The 25,846-nt window shown below is 39.5% G+C and overlaps 1 protein-coding gene across 2 annotated transcripts in view; it reads right to left on the bottom strand.

The window, feature by feature from the left end:
* Positions 1-25,846, bottom strand: part of und (methionyl aminopeptidase und) — a 155,420-nt gene that overhangs the window by 96,505 nt on the left and 33,069 nt on the right. For both annotated transcript variants that reach the window (XM_067136566.2, XM_067136567.2), the window contains exons 3-4: positions 15,722-15,850; positions 8,070-8,224 (exon numbers count right to left, since the gene is read on the bottom strand). In XM_067136566.2, coding sequence (XP_066992667.1) covers positions 8,070-8,224; positions 15,722-15,850 — 284 coding nt within the window. The remainder of the gene's footprint in view (positions 1-8,069; positions 8,225-15,721; positions 15,851-25,846) is intronic.

The raw sequence follows: 25,846 nt of genomic DNA, 5'->3' as shown, positions 1-25,846 counted from the left end.
AACAAAGATGTGAGAAAGGAGGTCGGAATGGTAAACCTAAATGAGAGAACTAATGGGAGTAAACTAAGATGGTTTGGACATGTAAAGAGGATGCAAGAGAAAAGAATACCATAATGATGATGGAGATGAAGTTTGATGGAAAGAGAGCGAGACGGAGGCCTAAAACAAGGTGGATCAATTCAATAAAAAGGAGTGCAAAAATAAGCCTGGAGTGGGACAAAAAATTGGAAGAGGACGAAATATGTGATGAAGTTTGTATCTTTTCCCACACTTTCTTCTTTCAAAATATCTTCAGTGTGTGGCACTCTTCAAAACAGAGGTGTACACAGTAGGGTCTATTACACCAATAGTCTTTCATCCTGTTTCACTTCACATGGCCCATCAACAAAATAGTGTCCGACTCGTTGGCTGAACGGTCAGCATACTGGCCTTCGGTTCAGAGGGTCCCGGGTTCGATTCCTGGCCGGGTCGGGGATTTTAACCTTAATTGGTTAATTCCAATGGCACGGGGGCTGGGTGTATGTGTTGTCTTCATCATCATTTCATCCTCATCACGGCGCGCAGGTCGCCTACGGGAGTCAAATAGAAGACCTGCACCTGGCGAGCTGAACCCGTCCTGGGATATCCCGGCACTAAAGGCCATACGACATTTCATTTCAACAAAACAGTAGTCAGGAAAACAAGAGTATGCATGGTTAGGCCTTCAACTTTTATTCTACATCTGTGTTTTCTGCAACAAATACTTGCTCCTGTCTCACACAACCTAGTTCAGAGGTGCTCAGTGGGCACCCGTTGTGCGGCCAGGCTGGCCTGACGTAATTGCAGGCAGCTTACGTAGCAAGCATATGCCACAGTGAAGCGAGGGAGCGAACACACTTTGCAGGGAAGTGAAGCACCGACGTCCCATTGCAACTATGAAGTTCTCCTCCACTACTCAGAGAAATGTTGGTTGGGTTACAGTTTTTTTTTTTTTAAGATGCTATAATTGCAAGAAACCAGACAATTTCAAGATGTTCCGGTTTGATTTAAAATGCACCTGATATAATCTTATATTTATACATTTTAAAAAAAACTGACGTTATAATTTTTGTGTAACAATTTACAAAGATACAGGGTTTAAGCGTACAAACTATGATTACAATTCCTTGGATGGGAACGTTTTTCCATTTTTTAAAAATTAATTATTAATGCTATTTGCTTTACGTCCCACTAACTACATTCACGGTTTTCAGAGACACCCCATTTAAAAAAAAAATTCCTGTTATTCATTCTGCAATACATAATATATCATTATAATTCAACAAGTTTACTGCGTGATTTTGCACAGTGTTATAGTGTTACGTGACTTTCCCTGTTCAATTAATTTCGTCTGGCTTCATGCCTAAATGTTTAGCGTGCTGACCTTTGGTAACAGGGGTCCCGAGTTCGATTCCCGGCAGGGTCGGAAATTTTAACCAGAATTGGTTAATTTTGCTGGCATAGGGACTGTGTGTATATGTCGTCTTCATCATCATTTCATCCTCAACACGGCACGCAGGTCGCCTACAGGAGTCAAATCAAAAGACCTGCTTCTAGAGAGCTGAACTTGTCCTCGGACACTCCCGGCACTAAAAGCCATATGCCATTTCATTTCATTCTACTGAATTTATGAAAACTTATCAGGCATTCGATGATACTAGCTAGCCTCTAAATGGCAAGGGAGTTTCATTACGAGTGACGACATAGATATTTACCATAGAAGATTTAAGTATAACAACAATGTAAAAGCATCTACCAAATAGACATACAGTATGCCTTAAAATAAATAACCTAACTGATGTTACTCCTGGTATACGTGATTAGATTGTTGGTGAGTTTATCAGATAATTTAAACCCAAGCAATCACCAAGCCACAACTTATCCACCTTAACTCCGCATTATATTATAAATTTTTCTAAAGTATCTCTTAAAATATATTAGTGAAAATTGTAATTCATTACGTACAGTACAAAAAATATTTGAATTACGATAAACAGCTTCCTTGAAAATTGACACTTTGAAGTCTTGAATCATTATCATCATACAAATGAAAACTGTCACCGATACCTGAATTTGACAGATCAAAATGGAAAGAAAGTCTAGAAGAAACCTACATATAGAAATCTATTTTCTTCCTTCACTTTGACCAGCTTGCTGCTTAAGCCTTCTTCGCAACAGAAGGTCTTCAACTTCCTCACTGTTGTCTTCCGAGAAAATACAAATTTCATTTCACTGGGCACAATACAATCACTATCACCATCATAAATATTAATTTCATCATCAGACTCTTCGTTAGTCAAAATATTGCTTATATCTTGCGGAGCAAGCCCATATCCCCGACTCGATCCAGTCATTTACCACGTGTACTCTATTTGCTTACAATCAGAAATTTACCATTTTGTTTACTATCAGAAAGTGTATCCATGGAAATCAGATATCAGAGAAAAGAAAAAAATGCATATCATCAAGCAATAGTTGGGCAGTGCAATCAGAGGAAACAATGATTGAAAATAGTTTTCAGGAGCTGTGATAATTCGTAAGAAGTTTGGTTACGTGATTGCAAATGCTGGGACATAACATAATCACAGAACATACAGGAAGTCATAAAACATAGAACAGAGTTCACTAAACATGCCAAAAATCTTTTAACATGGGTCCAAAAAGCTGCCAGTAACACATCAGGCAATAATTTCAAACATTCAACATGAAACACGAGAAGATGGCAGTAACGTTCATTGGGTTAATGAAGGAAATTGTAACCGGTACTTCAGCGGTTACACAAACACAGTTTAAAGGGAGGAAAGAAAATCAAATTACAAGGTACCTAAACACTATACACACCATAATCATGTAATGAACTGTGGAAAAACAGATGAAGTAAATATCAGTGAGGGCAACTTGACGATAACAAACAAGGAACGTAGGACGGAACTGGGAACCTACCAGGGGCATGGATATGTCTAGGTTGTGGTTTACGGAAAAATTAACACTGATCTTTGATTTTCAAAATATTTACAAAATGGATTTTACAAAGACAAATAAATTACGAACAGTTTCAGTCAATGTGGAAAATACCGATACACCTTTCGTAAGATACAGATACATGTTCTTAGAGACAGATTTCTTTGACGAGAGCTTCCTATAAGTTCAAAGAGTCAAGCAAATACGGTACATCAATTTACAAACCAAGTTGGCAATACAATCTAGGAGGTAAAAGGAAACCAATACGCTATTGCAATACAATGAAGTTAAACTAACCTTTCAAAATTTGAGCAAAGTAATAGTGATGATTAGGGCAATCTCCTGTGCTACACCAAAGAAAACAAAATGGAACTTAAAGCCAGACAGAAAACAACAGCGCTTACCCTAAGGCAGCCCATTCTAGTACCGAGGAGACGTTCACGACGTCAAGCTACGGCAGGCTCGGCAGGCCAAGACCAAGACGGCTCAGAGACTTCTGACCTCCACGAAATGCTGCCTAGCCCCTTTTAAAGGGAAACCTAGCCTTGGAGTAGCCAATCAAAACACAGGAGCTTGCCCAGATAGACCAATCACACTTTCTTCGGTCGCGATGTTTGAATAACTTTCTCGAACACATACGAACGCGAATCTTCTATTTACAGAAAGGTAAGAACATATTTCTAGAATGCGAAACTAACAAAGGCCAACACACCCTGTTCAAAAATTTGCGTCACAAACTTTCTGGACTGTTCCAGAAAATATAGAAATGTAATCCACTAGTTACAACCAACCTATGTAAAACAATTTTTCTTACACTGTACAGGTTAGGTAGCTGAATAGAATACAAATAAAATATTCTAGCACAACACTCCAGATCATACAGTAAGTACTACTTAAAAAGATTTACAAATGAAATCTTCTACAAACACTTTCCACCTCCCATATATTCTACACCTGTGTCAGAAATTAATTATGCAGAGGGAGTAAATGGCAAAACTACAGCACGTAACACAACTATTAATGAAAATGACAGTAACAGAGGCAACAACAGTCCAAAAGAAAATTTAAGTGACTGAAGCCTACCTTCCCAGTAAATTCCTCTTGGATGAACTGATTACTGTAGTTAAAATAGCAACAGTTGAAGTGCATCTATATATATAAAATAAGAGTTTTGTCTGTACATTGCTCAGAATTTGAAAAGAATGTTATTTCTGTATCGGTCATGTCCACAGTAACAAGGAAATGCACTTTTCACTTTTCCGTAATGTCTGTCTGTCTATCTGTCTGTCTGTATGTACACGCATCACGAGAAAACGGCTGAAGAGAATTTTATGAAAATCGGAATGTAAAGTCGGGTGATGAACCGCTACAATCTAGGCTATAAATTATTTTAATCACGCTGAGTGAAATGGTAGTTTAGGGGAAGGCCTGAAATTTAATTCTCAAATATTTATGTTGTTAGTGGCCGTGTCTTAATGAAAATCGCTAGACAAAGATGGAAAATAAGTCGCTACAATATAGGCTATACACGCTGAGAAAAATAGTAGTTTAGGGGAAGGCCTAAAATTTAAATGTCAAATATTTATTTTATTAGCGGTCGTATCTTCACGAAAATTGGTATGCAAATTCGGGGAATAGGCCGCTATAATCTAGGCTATCAATAATGTTATTCGCACTGAGAGAAATGGTAATTTAGGGGAAAGCCTGAAATGTAATCTATATATATAAAGTAAGAGTTTTGTCTGTACATTGCTCAGAATTTGGAAAGAATGGTAATTCTGTATCGGTCATGTCCACATTAACAAGAAAATGCATTTTTTACTTTTCCGTAATTTCTGTCTGTCTGTATGTATGTATGTATGTACAGTATGTACACGCATGACGAGAAAATGGCTGAAGAGAATTTTATGAAAATCGGAATGTAAAGTCGGGCGATGAACGGCTACAATCTAGGCTATAAATTATTTTAATCACGCTGAGTAAAATGGTAGTTTAGGGGAAGGCCTGAAATTTAATTCTCAAATATTTATGTTATTAGAGGTCGTGTCTTAATGAAAATCGCTAGACAAGGATGGAAAATAAGTCGCTACAATATAGGCTATACACGCTGAGAAAAATGGTAGTTTAGGGGGAGGCCTAAAATTTAATTGTCAAATATTTATTTTATTAGTGGTCGTATCTTCACGAAAATTATTATGCAAAGTCGGGGAATAGGTCGCTATAATCTAGGCTAACAATAAAGTTATTCGCACTGAATGAAATGGTAGTTTAGGGAAAGGCCTGAAATGTAATCTATATAAAATAAGAGTTTTGTCTGTACATTGCTCAGAATTTGAAAAGAATGGTATTTCTGTATCGGTCATGTCCACAATAACAAGAAAATGCATTATTTACTTTTCCGTAATTTCTGTCTGTCTGTCTTGTCTGTACACGCATCACGAGAAAACGGCTGAAGAGAATTTAATAAAAATCAGTATGTAATGTTGGGTGATGAACCACTACAAGCTCGGCTATAAATTATTTTATTCACGCTGAATGAAATGGTAGTTTAGGGGAAGGCCTGAAATGTAATTCTCAAATAAGTTATTTATGTTATTAGTGGTCGTATCGATAAATACTATAGAACTAACCTAACTTTAGTAATGTCATAAGTTAGTAGTAGTTATGTAAGAAGTTATTAAATTTCCGATCACTTATGTCTTATACATTGTTACCGTACCGCACATAATCGGAGATATTAATGAATTTGGATTTTTGTTACAAAGTCCATATCAGCGCCGAGTCACGAGAAAATGGGTAAACAGAATTTAGTGAAAATCGCTATGTAAAGTCTGAGAATAAGGAGCTACAGTCTACGATATAAATAATTTTGTAAGACACCCTAATATCACAGAGTCAAGGCCTGCAATATATAGAATCAACAATAACACTACATTGACCATTGTTTGTTGTGATGTGGTTTTTGTCTTCTCTTTCCTCTCATCCCCGATAGATAGGATTACTGCAGCGTACCGAGGATTTTTTTAAAATTTGCTTGACGGCGCACCAACACAGGTAGGTCTTATGGCGACGATGGGATAGGAAATGAATAGTGGTGTGAAGGAAGCGGCCTTGGCTTTAAGGTACAGACTGGTGTGACTGGTGTGAAAATGGGAAACCACGGAATACCATTTTTTTGCTTAGGAAAGGTCTAGGAAGTGGAAGGAAGCGGCCGTGGCTTTAATTAAGGTACAGTCCCGGCATTTGCCTGGTGTGAAAATGGGAAACCACAGAGAACTATCGTCAGGGCTGCCGACAGTGGGGCTCGAACCCACCATCTCCCGAATACCATCTTCAGGGTTGCCGGCAGTGGAGTTCGAATCCAATATCTCCCGGATGCAATCTCACTGCTGCGTGCCCCTAACCACACGGCCAACTCGCTTGGTCGTACCGACTGTAACAGCCTGCCTGTATATTGGTGGGAAGTAGCTGGGGTGTAAGATAACTTTCTTCCTTAGCATGCCATTCCTCTGGTTCATACATTTTTTGATATATCTGGTACGTAACACACTGGTTCATCATAGTATTCGAGCTATACAATCCCTACTCTGAGCCACTGATTGGAATGAATAGTGTGCATATTTAATGGAATAATGACAGAGGAGTGTTCACGGCAGTCTGCGACCTGGTTATTCCAGCTCTGGAACTTTGGACTCTTAGATCGGCACCGTAATACTGTTCGTTGAAAGTGAGAAAGTGTGCGGTTTTTCATTTGATCGAGTATTTTATATCATAACATTGCTTTCAATCGCTACATTCCTACTGACATTTTTGTAATGACCTATGTTGAATTCAGTTAGGAAAACCACCAAGTCAGTCTTTCTGAGAATCTCGTAGCGAAGCTCGGGTACATCAGCTAGTTTAATATTAAAAACATATTTGGCCGTATTGCAAGGAGACTAACACATAATAAAGGAAAGTACAAATGATCCACCTTATATCAATACAAAATATGTTGCTAATACAAGATCACAACATTTTTATTAGGTACTGGTTTCGATGTTTTTGGACACCATCATCAGCCACAATAGGTCAAATGAACAGATATATATACTGCATTATAATATAAAATATAGACCTTTAGTAATAAATGACATTGATTGGATGAAATATACGTGATGGTGCTTAAAAGTCATTCTTACAAAATTTACAAGTTAGGGATTTGACGGTCGAATAATAAAATAGAAGTGAAAATATATTAAATGGTTTAAAAAGTCTTTGTCACTGTGTAATGCCTGATGCTATAATAATAATAATAATAATAATAATAATAATAATAATAATAATAATAATAATAATTTGGTTTTAACCAGCACTAACTACTTTTAGAGTTTTCGGACACACCAAAGTGCCAGAATTCTTTACCGCATGAGTTCTTTTACGTGCTAGTCAAGCTACCAACAAGATGCTGATGTATTTGAACACCTTCAAATACCACCGGACTGAGCTGCAACCTGCCAACTTGAGCTAAGTAGGCCAGTGCTCTACCATCCGACCTACTTAGCCTGGCATGCAAGTATTTATGAAAACCTTAAATTTCTTGATAATGTTCAGAATGATTGGCCCAAGAAAGACCATAAATAGATAAGATGAAAAACCATACATACTGAAAGATCTAATTTCATTGACAAAAACATCTTATAATGACAATGAGACAGGACAAAGTTAGGGATGGACAGGAAATTAATGTGGCATTCAGGTACAACCCTAGCATTTGCCTGGTGTGAAAATCTTCGGGGCTGCAAAACCACTATTTCCCGAATGCAAGCTCACAGCTAAGTAACCCAAACCGCATAGCCAACTTGTTTGGTAGGATCCAAATCCAACTGTTCTTAGCGTTCTAGTACCATGCATTGAACCAAATAACCCAAGGTGAAAGGAATTTTAAAAACTGAATAATGATGCAACAGATATATTACACTGTTGCAATTCTTGCAGGACGTTGATGTCTATATTTAAAAAAATAGTAAATTAACTGATAAGGGCTTAGAGTTTACCTCTGAGAAAATGTCAATTATACTTGCAAATTAATTTAGAAAATATCATCATACCTGACGGTGAGCCTCAGCTGCCAGTCGCACCTCATTATAAATATCATTGTGCAAGCGATCCAAAGCACGCTTCTCTTCACTAGTGAAACGATCCTTGGCTGTACGCATGTCTCCCACAACAGGATATTCCATTATCTGGCCAATAGGAAACACACCTGAAATCAAAATACAACCAGAGTATTTTCATTAAAGAAACCATTTCTAACATGAACAGAAAAATTTCTGCAGCATAATGAAAAAGTATTTTTTAAATGTACGTAGAACCTAGAAAAGTTTAATATATTAAATTACATTCAGAATGTAATTATTTCCCTAAGTAACTTGTTTAAAAATACTTTAGTAAAAATCAGTCTACTTGTCATTCTTAACCATCACTTCATCACGCTCTCCGTGAGTAAATCTTTTGAGTATACTGCATCTCTTGAATCTTTACTGCCTATGTCAAAGTGCACAATGTTAAACAAAATAAGTTATTAAATTCACATCAACAACATGAGAAATCACAAAACACACAGTTTGCAGCCAAGTTCCCATGAACATTATTCTTTTATTTACCTTTCAAATATAGAGGATGGTTGCTCAGTTGTACTTCCTTTCAAAATAATAACCACCACCACGTACCTTTTAAGCAATGCAAAGGAACGAACTAGTGCAAATCAAGTCGCATCTGACTATGTGTAACTTATTTATCCTTAAAGTATTGGAAAAAACACACACACACTCTCTCTCTCTCTCTCTCTCACTCACTCACTCACTCTCTCTCTTTTTTTTTTTTTACATCATCCTGTTGGGATCCTTTTCTGTTTGACATTTGTTCCTAAGCTTTTACCACCTGTATTTATTTTCACCTTGTGTTTCTTCCCTTTTCCTATACTTATCCAGCATTCTTATCCTACACTTCCTGCATCAAGACTCAAAATTTGTCAAGATGGTCCCCCGATGAGTACTGATGAAGCTGGGAAGCAGAACTGAGCTCGTCAGGGACTGAGAAGAGATGGATGTATAAGAACTAGGATTGATGAGAAAAGAGCCTATCTATTCGAAGATGGCAGTGTTGTGAAGATGAGATGTCCTTATCCTTTTGTGTTTTCATGTTTGCCCTGGTATCCTTTTCCTGTTGCTCCCTTTTCTCAACACTGACCTGCCGTTAAAGTTTTAATTTTCTAAATTTTACAATTTGCTTTACATCACACAGACAGAGATCTTATAGTGACAATCAAATAGGAAAAGGCTAGGAGTGGGAAGGAAATGCTGTGACTTTAATTAAGGTACAGCCCCAGCACTTGCCTGTTGTGAAAATGGGAAACCACGAAAAACCATCTTCAGGGCTGCCGACAGTGGAGTTCAAACCTACTATCTTCCCAATGCAAACTCACAGCTGCCAGCTCTAACCGCCCGGCTAACACACACTGTGCCATTATGTTTATGCTACTACGTGTGGTTTGTTAAGGGACTAATTCACCAAATTAGTGTTAACCACAAAGATAAGAACTATTATTTTATTGCACGATGAAACAAACATACCTACACATGGCTACAGCCATTATACATCACTCATTTGTCACCAATGGCCCATCATGTATCACCATTCAAGAGTTTAAGTGTCACAGATTTATCTCCAGCCAACACCATTTTGAGGCCAGGAACAAATAAACTAAACAAATTTTTGTAGCATCCTCCCACCTTTTAATCATATTATGGTTAAAACCACTAAACTTACAACCAAAACAAAGCAAAGACAGGAAGAATCTCCAAACTGAGACGAGAGGGAATTCGTATCTTCCTCCCACACCTTTAAGTAACCACTCACGGAACAGTTCTGCTAGGAAGACAGGCACTTGTCCTTCCCACGATACACAGCAACCACTCTTCCCAAAGGCCAGTCCATTCTATGTGCTCCCGTCACTTCCAAGGATCACTACTTCTCCCACCTTTAACTCTTGATGCGAGTTTGCCTTACCTTCCCTCGATTTAAGTTACCCAAAGTACTCTATCCTGAATCTTTTGCGTAATTCTGTCGTCAAATGCTGCATGTATCCGAATCTCTTTCTGTGGCTTATCTGATCAACGTGATCAATACTGGGCACTCCCACCCTAGGAATATCCTGAAGAAACACTGCGGGAATAAACATTAGTAAATCATCACAGTCTTCGGATAAGTAAGTCAATGGTCGGGAATTAATAACCGCTTCAGTGTCCACCAGCACTGTCACTAGTACCTCGAAACTAAAGAGGAACGACCTAGCAGTTGTCGCAACAACTTCTTTAACATATTAATTTAATTTTAATTTTGTGTGGCTATTTCTAGCCGAGTGCGGCCCTTATAAGGCAGTTTGATGTTGATGAAAAGAATGTGCGGCGTTGGACTTTAATTAAAAATGAACTTTAAAAAATCACAGAATCAGCAGGCATTTTGCGGGGCAAAAAAGAGCAATATCCAGAACTGGAAAAAGATCTTATGGAGTACGTACGTAGAACACGAGCAGAGGGATTTTCTATTTCAGTCGAAATCTACTGAACATATTCCTAGGTAAACTATTCCAATCCCTAATTCTTCTTCCTATAAACAAATCTGTCCACTTGATTTTGAACTTACCTTATTTACACATGTATAGGCCGATCACATGTATAAGCCGCACCTGGGTGTTCTTTTCCGAATGAATGGAAATTCCTGAAAGTCAATTTAAAGCAAGTTACAGTTGGGCAAGGCCATTTATGGCATGACATAAGTTGGCAATTCGCATAACGTCAATGGCTCAGCGGCTACCCAAAATGTACCAGGATAAACTGCTCGCATTTCAGCGATTTGTCTTGGATGTAAGGAAGAAGCATGATTACATCATGGCAGCAACAGGGAATGTTGACTAAACTCCTGTATTTTTTTTAACTGCCTGGGGAACCTACAGTCAATAAAGCAGGTGGGAAAAACGTTCAACTTTGAACTACAGGGGCAGAAAAACAGCACTGTAATGTAGTGTTGTGCATCACTGCTGACACCTTTTGCAACTGCAAAGGAAAAGCTGCCCCCAGGGATGCAAGTACGTGCAGGATAAGGGGTGGATGAACAAAGATTTGCACATGACCTGGTTTCGTTGTCCTGGTGCTCTGCTACGTCAGCCATCCATGATGGCGCTTGATAGCTTTCGTGGTCACTGGACAGAAAAAGTGAAAAAGATAAAACAGTGATCTGACATGGTTGTGATTTCTGGTGGAATGACGGGGATGCTGCAACCCATAGATGTCTCCGTCAACCGACTTTTTAAGGCAAATTTGAAGCGTTTCTACAGTGAATGAAGGTGCAAATCTAAAGAAATGACACTGAGAAGACGACCCAAAAAGCATTCAATTTCTCAAATATGTGAATGGATTCTGGATGCATGGAAATTAAACCCAGCAGAGATGGTAGCCAAGAGCTTCAAAACCACGTCAATTTCCAATGCAATAGACGGGAGTGAAGATGATGCAGTGTGGGATCCAACATCTGATAGTGACAGTTATAAAGTATCAAGTGATGATGAATAAGTACCTTGAACTATTTTAATCACGTCTGGATGCAGTAGATTGCAAGGTACGAAGGTCGATCAAATATAAATGGAATCTTCGTTCCTGAACATCAACAGTTGGTAGGACTGGCCCCGCGCTTTGCTATGCTTAGGCGGGACCGTTACGAGTGGGGAGAGCATACTGTTAGATATTTCCCACCATTTCGTCAGTAACGCTCATGACGTCGGAGCAAAAGGTACACCCCTCCACTGCACAATGTATAGTTATAAAATTTCTTGCTCGTGAAGGAGTTACAGCAACGGAAAGTTGCCAGAGATTGACTGCACAGTTTGGTGATCAAACATTGTCAAGGACATGTGCGTTTGCTTGGCATAGGAAGTTCAAGGAAGGACGAGAACGTGTAGAAAATCAGCAATACGATCGCCGTCCTCGGACCAACATTACAGAAGAAAACATTAATGCGGTTAAAGACATTATTGACGACAATCTACGGACGACAGTATCAAAAATTGCAGAACAAGTCGGAATCAGTTATGAGAGCTGTCAAGCAATAATCACAAATGACCTACAGTTCTGTAAAGTGTCTTCTAGATGGGTCCCTCGCTTTTGACCGAAAACCTGAAGTGGCGGAGGAAAGGGGAGGCAGCACCAGTGAAAGCCAAGACTCAACTGTCAGCTGGCAAAGTTCTTGCAACCGTTTCTTTCGATCGGCAAGGCATTTTGCTGATTTGTTTTTTTGCATGAGCGATGCACAATCAATGCTGCTTACTACTGTGAGCTGTTGAACAAGGCGAGGGTTGGATACCGCCGCAAAAGACAAGAGCAACCGATTCAACAGGTCATCCTTCTCCACGACAACATGCGGCCCCATACTGCAGCTTTTAACTGTCTCCAAGTTGCAGGGAAGGCACTGGACTACACTTGATCATCCTTACAGCCTGGACTTATCGCCCTGCGATTTCCATTTGTTCGGACGGCTTAAAGAAGCTCTAGGAGGGCAACGTTTTGAAGATGACAAGAGTGTTGAAGACTTTGTGCAAAACTGGCTGGTGAGGGCATCAAAAAGCTGCCCATACACTGGGACAAATGCATTTCCAAAGCAGGAAAGTATATGGAAAAATAAATTGCAATTGCCCTGTGTTTTTCAATAAATGAATTTAAATAAATTCCTGTTTATATTGGTTCCCCCTCATATGTAGACAGTAATGTTTTATACTAGTAAAGTGTTCTAAACTAAAGGGTGTTTACTGTATTTAATTCAAAAGTTCCGAGTACAAGCCACACACCAATTTTTACCTACCTATTTTTAGTAACAAAAGTGCAGCCTATATATAAATATGGTATCTTTATTATGATCCTTTCTACTTTTATAAACCCCATTCAAGGTCACTTACCTACGAATGTCATTCCATGCCATCTCTCCACTCTGACAGCAGCTTGGAGTATACAGTTTAGTTGAGCAGCTCATCTCCTTATTCTGAAGTCTTCCAAGCCCAAAGTTTGCAACATTTTCGTAATACTACTCTTAGGCCTAATGCAGTTATCGGACTGTGCCTCTACTAATGGGCTTCTGATAAATTCACCTGCATACACACCAGAATCAGTTAGTAGGACCTGACACATCCCATTCTGATGAGTCTAGTCCCTGGCCTAAGATGAAATGCGAACTTGCCAAACCAGGATTAATCCGCTCCTTCATATTCCATATTCCCGCCTCTCTCCCGTTCAAAGAAGTTTATTTATCTGCATAACAACCCTCCTTAACACTTTATATTCTGAGAGGAACTTGCGACAATTTTTCTTCTTATGCCTCCTTTAATAGATTCTTCCATAACTTAACCTAGTTCATTATCATTTCCTTTTTACCCTCTTCGCATTGCTGTCCCCTCTTTTGTACATAATGTAATATTTTTTTATTTTTTTTATTTTTTATTGTACTATACCATTACTTATGTACTATAGCTGTATTTATCTTACTGTGCCTAGCTATGAGTTCTTCTCTTCGTTTTACGTTCAATCTTCCTTTTTTCTCATTTGTTTTGCTTTTATGTTTTGTTGTTAATTGTTGTGTCTTTACAGTTATTTTGTTAGTTTTTAATTTTTTCCTTATTGTTCTTCCACTTATTTTGTGTTTGCATTGTGCTACTACATTGTAAATACATTTTCCATTGCGGAACTCTGTAATTCGACTTTTCACTGTTTTGGTTTCCCAAACAAACAAACAAACAAACAAACAAACAAACAAACAAACAAACAAACAAAATAAATAAATTAGTAAATAACTAACTAACTAACTAAATCTGAAAAGCCTTACATCTTAATTTTTTAAATGCTCTATTGGTGGAAAATAAATCCAATTCCCTCATCAGGAACTTACTACTTTCCAAAGCTGTATGTTTCGAGCTGTCACTGGAGAGGTAGCGGGGAATGATGACAGCACACAAATAAGCTTGAATGGAATAGAAAAGTTGGAAGGACCATAATATGAAGATAAATTTGGAATTCAAGAAGACAAATTGGGGCTAATACTAGTTGGCTTGGCATCACTTCTTTGATCATTCTCTGGGAGCTGGAAATGTTCCAAGGTATCAGGTCCCTACATGTTAAATGGTAGTAAACTAATATTTTATTGGCTTTGTCTCTTTAAGTGCCCCATATACTCATCCAATAATTCTTCCATTTACTTACAGTCCTGATATTATACATCCAACCTAAAGATCCTCAACATTACAGAGATGGTCTGATCCACTGAGAGCATCTTAGCCAATTCATGGAGTAAGATTATCCTTCATGCATTTCTATGTTTTCTTTCGATTAAATTTTCGGGCATGAGTGAATTTCCAGTTCAATTTCTCAAATCCCAATATATAAATAATTTTGTGTAAACAGTCGTCCTTCCACCTACGTGTGATCATTTTATGAGGCAAGCAACTTTCACATAACTCTCTCACCACAAAAATTTTCCCTTTGTTTGCTTGTACTTATTAGAATGGAGAAACTAACAGTTACTAGGAATCTAACATCTAACAAAGTTAGGATTTTGGGCCCTGTTGCCCGAGTAATTTTGTTGTGCAATAAACACAGTTATGTTTCGCCAAAGCTTCATGGCGTAGCTCGGTAAAGGTAATGAACATGGGTCGTACTGTTTTGAAATTTCCCATAACTTAAATGTAGTTTTATTTCTCTAATGCTGTTAATATTTTTCTGGTGATGCATCTAAAATGTTTTTTCTTTCTTTCTTTATTCTATGCATTGTCTCCTGAATCCTTCAGAATGTTTTTTCATTATATGTCATGTGTTTCTTCTGCTGCTAGTTGCTTTACGTCGCACTGACACAGATAGGTCTTATGACAACGAAGGTACAGGAAAGGGCTAGGAGTGGGAAGGAAGCGGCCGTGGCCTTAATTAAGGTACAGCCCCAGCATTTGCCTGGTGTGAAAATGGGAAACCACGGAAAACCATCTTCAGGGTTGCCGACCGTGTGGTTCGAACCTACTATCTCCCGAATACTGAATATTGGCCGCACTTCAGCGGCTGCACGTTTCTTAGAAACAAGACCAAAAGTGTGACGATGCACTATTTTCACTTTACAATAATTTATTCATTGTATTTATTTCACTTTCCATTATACAGGTGTTTATGTTTGTTAATTTAATGAACTGGATCTCCATGAATTTTGACTGCTTTGTTCCAGATCTCATCTAAAAAAGGTTACGTTCCCACGGCCCGGTCCAGTACCCTTTGACATTTATCCTGGCCACGCTTTGTATCTTCAGGTCACTATCCCCTTTATTTCCTTTCTTTAATTCACTTTATATTTTCACTAAATTGTAATATAAAAAACCCCATAGGGTACAAAATCATTTAAAAAAAGATTTAGGTAAACAACTGATAGGGCATTTGCCACCTGAGCGACAGTCCTAAATGTGTAGTGACTGACTGATTGCTTGATTGATCGATTGATTGGACTGAATGAAGCAAAGTTACTCGTATTACAAGCCTACAAAGATATGAAATGTTAAACCAACCAACATTATTTTCTTTAAAAAATATGGGCAGACGAAGCAGTAAATGTGGTATGCTATTAACGGCCAGAAGATATATTGCTACTTGAAATATATTTATTCACAAGGAGAAAAAGCACGTACCATCGGAGAAGAGGTCTGCGATGGGAATGGAAGGAGGATCAGTCTGAGTTTTTGCTTTGTTGCCTCCAGCACCTCCGCCCTTTCCTTTACGTTTCTTCTTCTTCTTTTTGGCTTCTTCACCACCATGTTCTAGGAAAAGAATAGAATGATTAAGATAGAAACAAAGAAAATATAATTACATACCTGCCAACTTTCAAACAGAGAAATCCAGAAGATCCTAAAGTGGAGAAATTTTAACAACACTGCGCGTGCGTCGCAAAGTCTTGAGACATAGTGAAAAAGGACGGCAATGGGGAGATTACAAACAATACTAATACAAATTAAATACATGTTATGATCACCCCTGAAATTAAATACTTACACAAAGTTACATCTTGATGAGTGCTAATCTGTTTTCACTTAACACTGGAAACAGTTCACACAGTACATGAACACCCAGGCTCGGCTTTTGGGATTGTAAATGATGTTAAGCGAGTAGTTGATGCACATTGAACACTAACAAGCACCTCATCTTTAAGGAAACCAAGTAGTGGATCCCATTATTCTAACAGCCTCTGCAGGCATCTTCTTAACAATAGCCATCTTGTGCAAATATATTTCAGTATCTTCTTCGCTTCCTTGTTGTGAAGGTCTTGGAATTTCTTAAGGCATTCCTTCCTCTTACAACTATTTTCTAAATAACAGAAGATGTCGACTAATAGTTCACCAACTTTAACAGGAAAATTGCTTGCACCTTTCTCAGCAGCCAAGTTAATCAAATGGCATGAGCAACCCAGTACAAAGACAGATGACTATACTTCCCTTAAAACAGCAATAAGTCCATTCTTGTTTCCAATCATGACTGGAGCATTGTCGGAACAGAACACTACACAATTTTGAATTGGTATTTTATAATGCACTAAATATGAAATTACCAAATTACCAATATTACATCCCGTTGAATCACCCACCAAGGCTGGGGCAGACAACACTGAGCTAACTATCTTTTCCTGCTTTGCCATAAAACAGGTGACGACAATAGGGTAAAGCTTAACATTACTATTTTATTGCTTCCATCCGTAGCTAAAGGAAATGGTTCACCTTGCATGTAACCAACAAGTTCACTTCTTGAATCCGTTGCCATTTCTTTCAAAATGTGTGTAATTTTCGTACAACACAGCCATATTTTTTTGCAATTTCTGAACCTGGAAACAGTTTCCTAAATAGAGCACCAGCATGATCCGCAGCAGCTAACGGGATATTAAGGTGCGTTTTCCAAGGTGCGATTGTAGCCGCACGACGACAGCAGTCTTCCATCTCTGCGCATGCGCAGTTTGAATTTGGTCTGCGACTCGCTGCGATTGCAGCTTGAGCCACCACACTGGTGCAGTGAGCAGTGCTGGCGGCCGCAGTCGCTGCGACGGAAGTGAAAATTGCTCAACACCTCCTCCGCAAGCACTCTCCTCTGTCAATCAAGGGCTGATAAAAGTCGAGCCGTGCTCAGATGTCAACCGTATTCATATCTTGTCAAGATTACTGGGTCATAATTTATAGGAAGGAATATACAGTGTAATATGTACTTTTAAATAAAATGCAAATCCCACACTGCATTATCATTTTTATGCGTTTTTATTGATTCCTTCATTCCCTAGATTACACCGGTGGAATGGCATGCAAATAATTGACATATTGGTGCAATTAATGTTGTGTCACTCAATTAAGTTGCGGGTTTGTTAAACTTGAAGTTTACCGGGCCAGTTGACTGTGCTGTTAGGGGCGCGCAGCTGTGAGCTTGCATCCAGCAGATAGTGGGACCGAATCCCACTGTCGGCAGTCCTGAAGATGGTTTTCCGTGATTTTCCATTTTTACACCAGGCAAATGCTGGGGCTGTACCTTAATGAAGCCACGGCCGCTTCCTTCTAGCTCCTAAGCCTTTCCTATGCCATCGTCGCAATAGGACCTATGTGTGTCGGTGCGACATAAAGCCAGTAGCAAAAAAATCTTGAAGTCTATTACGACCACAGATTTACTGATCGTTATGTCTTATTGTAAAAACACTTATTCAGCTGAGCTAAACACTGTCAAAATTAAAATATCCGTACCTGAGAGTGAGTGCAAGTTTCTCAGCTGGGCCGATAGGCTTGCTGTACCAATTGCACGGGATTTTCAAAATTTCGCTTTTTAAAAGTTAGAGAATATAACTAAACACTCAGTCTGAAATACTTCCTGAACTTTGTCTCATCACTTAACAGATGCCTGCTAATTAAACTGTTATAGCGTCCTTCCTCATAGTGCGATTCAAATATACTGTTGACTTTCCTTCTTTTCCGGCCGAGATACCACATTGACAGTTCTTCTCCTTCTCCTTCTTCCATAAAAATGTCAAGGATATCCCTGCCACTAACGAAATCGCCCGTGCTCTCGTCCATTTCTGACGGACTGGACTGCGCGACTGGAGTCGTGTCTAAGAAAACACCCCACGTGCCCGTCGCTTGCGGCTGCTGTCGCCAACGTATATGGCGACCCCACTCGTTGCGGATCTGGCCGCCGTGGCGGCTACAGTCGCACCTTGGAAAACGCACCTTCATGTTCAATTAAAAATTAAGTGAACAAGCATTCTGCTCTTACTATATCAAGGTCGGCCCAGAAGAGGTAAAAAAAAAAAGAAGAATTAATTTTCTGACTGTCATCCATAAATACTGTACTGGAGACGTGTTTAACAGATTTAATGTGATTTACTAATTCTGTTTTTCTTCCGTGAGAAGCGTTTGTATCACACGAGCACATGGAACAGAATGCGAATGTTTCGCCTTTCCGTGATCATATAAGACAAGGAAATTCACCAGAATATGCCTTCCTAAAAGATTGATAATATCGTTTCTTAGTTAAACTCATTACGAACACCACTAAAAATACTATCGCTTACAAATTCATCACACAATTCCAAGAGTTTCAAAACTACCGCCAATGTTACTCACACCCACACACAAAGCCTTTCAGCTGCTACGAAGCACGACGCAGTTACTTTAGTTGTTATATATAAATTCACAGACTGCTACTTTTCACTGATTTTTTCCTTCAAAATCACAGCCTGCTACTTGTTTGGGAACATCTCAGTGAATGAAGTAGCAGCTGAGGTCGAACAGGTGATAATCGATAATTGATACACTTACCGGTCGAATTTCAAACACTGCATCTTGTATTACCACCTACTACTGAAAGTCAAACAAATCAGATTTGACCGCAGAAAGTGAAAACAAGCGCGGATATTCAAAATCTGTACTGTAAAGTTGCTCATCCGTACAACCGTAAAACACACCCAAAATCCGTACATTTTACGGAAAAACCGGAATACTTGGCAGGTATGAAACATCAGCAGTACCATAAAAATATATTTTTAAAATCAACTACGATGTGATTTTATCCCTTAATTATATAACAAGGGGAAGGAGGGCATTTCTTATCTTAATATCCGATTCTCTATAACTTACCAAAATTTAGCAAAATTGGCAGACTACACTTATATAATCCACTGGAACTGGAGTATACCGCTTACATTTTTTACCTATCTCGGATGCTGTTTTTTGAAGGGTGCCGCCCTTTGAAAAGGAAGGAAGAGAAGAGAGAGGTTCCGTTTTTGGTCCCATGAGTACTCCGGAAATATGAAGTTGGAGTAGTACCGAAGGCAAGGCTATATACTCCAGAGGGCGCCCGGTATCTGGAGGGAGTCACTAACAACTACTCTCCCAGTAGCCATGCATCACCTCGCCACGACCCGAAACTTGTGACTGGGGGAGGATAAAAACCTCTGTACTAACCTATTCTACCCGAGGCAGAGAGGGTGGCTAGACAGGAAGAGGAATGAAATTTAAGAAGGTGAGAATAGAAGGGTAGAAATAATGATGAAGAATAAAGAGCACAGACACCTCTCAGGCAACTCGGGAGACACCTCGTTAGTCTGGCTCTACACCGAAGCCAATCCAGCTCGGGTAACCCTGAGCTGGCACCGCCCTCGGGATCAACAAGCACACAAGCCCCCACACCGACGTCAAAGTCTTGGTGTCCCTAGAGGGGGCAGTAGGAAAGGGAAATGTAGAGTAGAGGATAGGAAAAGACAGGTGGAACAGGATCATGGGGACAAGAAAAGGGAGGAGGAAGTAGCTTCTGCAACTGTCAGGAAAAATAGTGTTGACCAAGAGGAGAGGGGATCAAATGAGGTGGCTAGGGGTGAGGTTCTGGTCATGGGGGATTCCATTGCTAAACTTGTAGGAAAAGTGTGTGGAGGAAAGGGAACCAGGGTAGAGTGTTATCCAGGAATTAGGTTGAGGTAGATGTTGAAGAAAGTACAAGGGAAGGAGGAGGGAAAGGAGAAGGTGGTAGTGTTTTATGTTGGTACTAACAAAAGACAAGCAGGTAAGTACCAACATAGGTGGGGATGTGTGGGATCTGGTAAATGCAGCATGGGTGAAGTTTAAGGAGGCTGAGATTGTTCTCAGTGGAATACTGTGTAGGAGGGATGCTGACTGGAAGGTGATTGGGGATTTAAATGGGACTATGAAGTGGGTATGTGGGAAACTGGGAGTGAAATTTCTAGATCGTAATGGGTGGGTAGGAGATAGGAATATGTGCTCAGATGGCCTTCACTTAAACCGCAGTGGTAAGTATAAATTAGGAAATTTGTTTAGAAGGATTATAGGGAGGTAGATTCAGGGAAACGTGGTGGTCTAGGGAGCAGTGATAAGGGTACAGGGATCTGGACGTCAAGCAGAGATGACGTAAAAATATTACCAAGTTGAACTGTAGAAGTATTGTAAAGAAAGGAATAGTATTAAGTAATTTAATAGATATATACTTTGGCCGAAAAATCAAAACAAATTGCCTGGGTTTTGCTGATGATTTAGCATTACTAGCAGTGGACATAAAAGAAGCAAAAACCCAGATATCAGAACTTCAAAACATTGCAAATAAAATTGGCCTCAAAATATCATTTGAAAAAACAGAAATTATGCCCCAAAAACCAACACAACTAAAAGAAGTCACCATAAATGGTAATAAAATCAAAATAGTAACTCAGTTTAAATATCTTGGAGAAGTAATAACACATAACTTAAATGAAAAAATCTCAATCCAAGTAAGAACAAATAGATTAGCTAAAGCACAAAAATTAACATGGGATATCTACAAAAAGAAATGTCTATCAATAAATACAAAAATAAAACACTACAACACAGTTATAAAACCGGAAGCTACATATGCAGCAGAAACACTCTTTTACCTGAATAAACAATCGAAGACTGACAGACTTCAGAAAATTGAAAGGAGGATTGGAAGAACCTGTATCAACAAAAAATATCAGAAAGATGGACAGTGGCGGTTAATACCTAACAAAGTCGTGTACAAAGAGCTAGAACCCATTACAGATACTATGCGTAAGAGGAGACTGGGATTCTTTGGACATATCATGAGGATGCAGGACTCGAGACTTCTGAAACAACTAGTACAACACAATCTCGTCTCAAAAAATACCACAACAGGATGTAAATGGATCAGAGAAGTAAGAGAGGATCTGAAGGAAATAGGCCTTACAACAGAAGACACCAAAAATAAGATAAAATTGAATACAAAACTCAAGAATACAAACCTCCGCTTTACCCTTACACAAAACAAACCAACAACACGCACATTTTCAACTGAGGAAAGGGCACGAAGATCGGAGCGTCTGAAGAAGTACTGGGAGGACCGCAAAGCCCGAACAATCCCTTCAAAGAGACCTGAACGACGGACTGACTAAAGTGATCCTATGTGGTCATAAAAGAAGAAGAAGAAGAAGAAGAAGAAGAAGAAGAAGATATATACTTACCAGATATTGTAATAGGAGTTGAATCATGGCTGAGAAATGATATAATGGATGCAGAAATTTTCTCACACAGAACTGGAGTGTGCATCGTACAGATAGAATAGGAATGGTAGGAGGGTTAGTATTCATTCTGGTGAAAGAAGAATTTGTCAGCTACAAAAAAGTTAAAGATGACAAACATGAAATTCTGGATGTAAGGCTGATTTCTACAGATAATAGGAAACTTGATGTCTTTGGAGTGTACAGACTGGTAAAGGGTAGCACTGACACTGTTTCAGAATTATTTGATATGATAATCAGCTATGTGGGAAACAACATGGAAAGGAATGTGACTGTAGCGGGAGATCTCAATTAACCATATGTCAACTGGGAAGGTAATGTGAACAACAGGAAGCACAACCAACAAATGCCAAACAAGTTAATATGGGAAGGACAGCTAATTCAGAAAGTGATGGAACCAACTAGAGGGAAGAATATTCTGGACGTGGTGCTTGTAAAACCAGATAAGCTCTATAGAGAAACTAAAGTAACAGATGGTATTAGTGATCACGAGGCTATTTTTGTCGTAGTTAAATATAAATGTGACAGAAAGAAATGTCTTAAAAGTAGGACTATTAGGCAGTACCATATGGCCGATAAAGGAGGCAACACCCAACTACATCAAGATTGGGACAGTAAATGTCCTGACAATGACGGGAAAGACAGAAGAACTGGTTGACTTCATGAAAGAAAAAGATATAGCCATATTTGGACTGTGTGAGACCAAGAAGAGGGGTATGGGAGAGATTCCTCTGTATTACAGCGGAGGAAGCAATAAATGGAGTGACCATCATACTCAGAAAAGAAATCCAAGAATATGTGGAATATACAAAATGCGTCAGTGATAGGATGATGAAGTTACTCCAGTTTGAAAATGGCATGAAAGATCTATTCCAGTTGTATGCCCCACTAATGTGTTGCATAGATGAACATCTATGGGAGATCTAAATGCAGGAGTTGGAATGGAAAGACAAGGAAAGGAAGACTGGAAGGAATGTCATAGTGTCAACACCAGCCAAAAATTCCTGGGTCAAACAGGCCATCCAAGGAAACAAATGCATCACATTTACGGAAATGGAGGCAGCCATGGGAATTAACTGAAACACCCTGCAGCGGATCGTGCACAGCCACTTACAGTTGGGGAAGGTGTCATCTAAGTGGGTGCCTAGACTCTTGTCCGCAGACGAAAAGCAGAGGCATGTGGAGGTGTGCAGAGAACTTTTGTATCGCCAAGATCAAGATCGGCCCTCTGGATATGGAAATGTAAATCCAGAAGGCAAGTTGTTGATGGATTTTTGCATGAGGAACCAAATGACTGTTGGAAACACCTAGTTTAGGAAGATGAATAGTCAGAAGATTACAAGGTATGGTTGGGGAGACAGACGAACATAGACCATGATTGATTACATAATCATCGAGAAAGAACACTGGAAAAACCTTTTAGATGTTACAGCCATGCCTGAAGAAGCCTTTGGTGGAGATCATACGGTTGTGATAGGAAAACTGAAAGTGGCAAAGACTGAAAAACCATTAAGGAGAAACTAATTAAAGTATGGAAGTTGAGGAAGAATTTCTTGGTACCCAGGACAGAGATGGGACGCCAACCTCGTGAACAAAGAATATGCACATGGTAAAAAACATAAATGTGGAACGAATGTAATTCTTCTTCTTTATAATTTAATGGGCTTCGCTAATAGCGGTATACCCAGTCACTGAACGAATGTAATTAGTCCAACGAATACAGGAAACTGAGAAGCACGAAGTTATAACACAAAAACTCGAACACTTCATTAAAATATGTCAAACTTAAAAAGCCAAAATAATCAAGCAACGCCAACTTTGTGAACAACAAACACTCACATGGTCAAAGAATATAGGTTAAATCACAACAAGCGAACGGAGTGGAACAAAGAATTTGCGGAGCAGAGCCTGTCGACACCTAAGATTCACACAGAAGAACTGTTATCCTGACTTTAAATTCAATTCCAATAAAGACACAAACATCACACAGTTAAAAATACCAATCATATCAAAGAATGAGTTATCGACTATCGTGGACTTGCCTTCGACCCATGCAAACAATCAATTGTACGGAAGTGGAGTGATTATCAAACGTTAACATTTCAAATTTTTGTCCACGAAGTGTATAATGACACCGTCCATCCATAAAACCGTAAAATGCTGCAATTTCCATAAATTTTACGGATAAACCGTAAAAAACCGTAAAAGCTGGCAGGTATGCTATGATATATCCTATGATTGTCATTTTATTCTCGGATATAAAAAAGGTCTATGACAGCGTTATAAGAGATAAGATCTGGGAGTGCCTCAGGAAAATAAATGTGCCTGAAAGACTGGTAAGGAAAGTTCAGATGTTGTACAAAGATTGTACTAGCTGTGTGCAAATTGGGGAAGGTCGATCATCATGGTTTGAGACCAAGAGTGGAGTTCATCAAGGAAGTGCACTGTCCCTACTACTGTTCATCACTGTTATGGACAATATAATGAAGAATGTCAAGGAAAAGTAAGGTGAACTGAATGCAGTAGTATTTGCTGCTGATATCATGATTTGGGGTGAAACAGAAGAGGAAGTACAAACCAGACTCAACGTATGGAAATCCCAGTTCCAGGAATATAACCTCAACACCAGTGAGACCAAGACAGTGGTGATGGCAGTCAACAGATATGGGGGTCCAGCAAGTGTAAAACTAGGAGACCACCAGCTATAGTGTGTGGATAGTTTTCCTTACCTTGGAAATGGTAATTTGGTTAGAAAGCAAATTACAAACAGAGTGTAAAAGGGACCAGAATTCTACCAACAAGTAAAAACACTTTTATGGGATGCCATGATTCCAAAACTGGCCATTTCATACCAATACTGACCTATGGTATTGAAGTGTGCATCCTAACAAAAAAGAGATTCACCAAGACTGCAAGCATCAGAGATGAAATTTCTTCAATCCACCATCCAGAAGACCAAGGTGGACAAGTTAAGAAATGAGGAGGTGAGGAAAGAAGCCAGAATAAAGACATCCCTATTAGACCGATTCGGCACATCCAGACTATGATGGTACAGGCATGTGATGAGGATGGAGCCTACAAGGACAGCCAGAATAAATTTGGAAAGACAGGTGGAAGGGAAAAGACCTGCAGGAAGACCTAAAACCCTATGGATGGACATGATCAAGGTTGATCTAGTTACCAGAGGATGGACAGTGGATGATGTTCTCCACGAGAAGTTGTATTTGGACAGGAAGAAGTGAAGAGGTTCATTAACAGTACCCGGGAAGCTAGAATTGCACAATGATAACAATGATGATTCTGGAATCTCCACCTTTCTTCCCCTGATGCTGGTAAGGCTGGCCCACAATCTAGAGGTTTGAAGGTCAGAAACATAGTGTCGTACCTGGACATGAAATTCAGGGAACACTTCATTCCAGGAAAGAATCTGAATATTGATGAAAGCACCGAGGGCTTCAAGGGTCATGTCGTGTTGAAGTTTTACAATAAGCAGAAACCAATAAAATGCAGACTATGTATTTATGTAATGACAAGACTCAAGTACTGGATACATATGTGCAACTGAACCATATTATGGTTCAATAACCACACAATTACTTGTTAGGCCCGATTTACCCTTCACTTGCAGGACAGTTATTCATTTGGTTACAAAAGTTTCGCAAGCCACCAACGAAACTGGGTTTCATGTCTTTACGGACCGGTTCTATACTAGTTACGACCTTACAGCTGAGCTACTGAAACTAAAGGTCCATATTCCCATGATGGCTTTCTTACCTGTTCCCCTATCGGGCGCGTCCCAGGTTGCGGATAGGAGGGCCCTCCGGACTTGTCTGGAGGGTCTGAGGGAAATAAAATACCCACTCGCAGACCAAAAACAGGTATTGCCAGAAAACATCTTGAGGTATTATGATTGTTAGTAGCTCAAGCTAAAGCTTGGAAGTGGAAGCCTCGCCCACACATGCTAGAGAGGCATCCATGGTTCAGGTGAAGTGGTGCTGGTGATTGAGGTGAAGGCTCAATGCAGGGTGCTGGAACCAACACATCACTTTGCTCCACATAGCCTGGATGAGCCGCGGGTTGGGAAAAGGGCGAACCCAACCTGGGGGGAAGCTCATGGCTGTGAACTCAGACATGGGAATGCCAAGTGGAAACCACGCGAGTAGGCCTACTGAAGGGGGAACGAACCTGGCTAGGTTCGGGCCAGGGGCGGACCACTGGATGGACGACT

This window comes from Anabrus simplex, chromosome 1 (genome assembly GCF_040414725.1).
Source record: "Anabrus simplex isolate iqAnaSimp1 chromosome 1, ASM4041472v1, whole genome shotgun sequence".
Taxonomy (NCBI): domain Eukaryota; kingdom Metazoa; phylum Arthropoda; class Insecta; order Orthoptera; family Tettigoniidae; genus Anabrus; species Anabrus simplex.
This window is presented reverse-complemented; position numbering and strand designations above follow the sequence as displayed.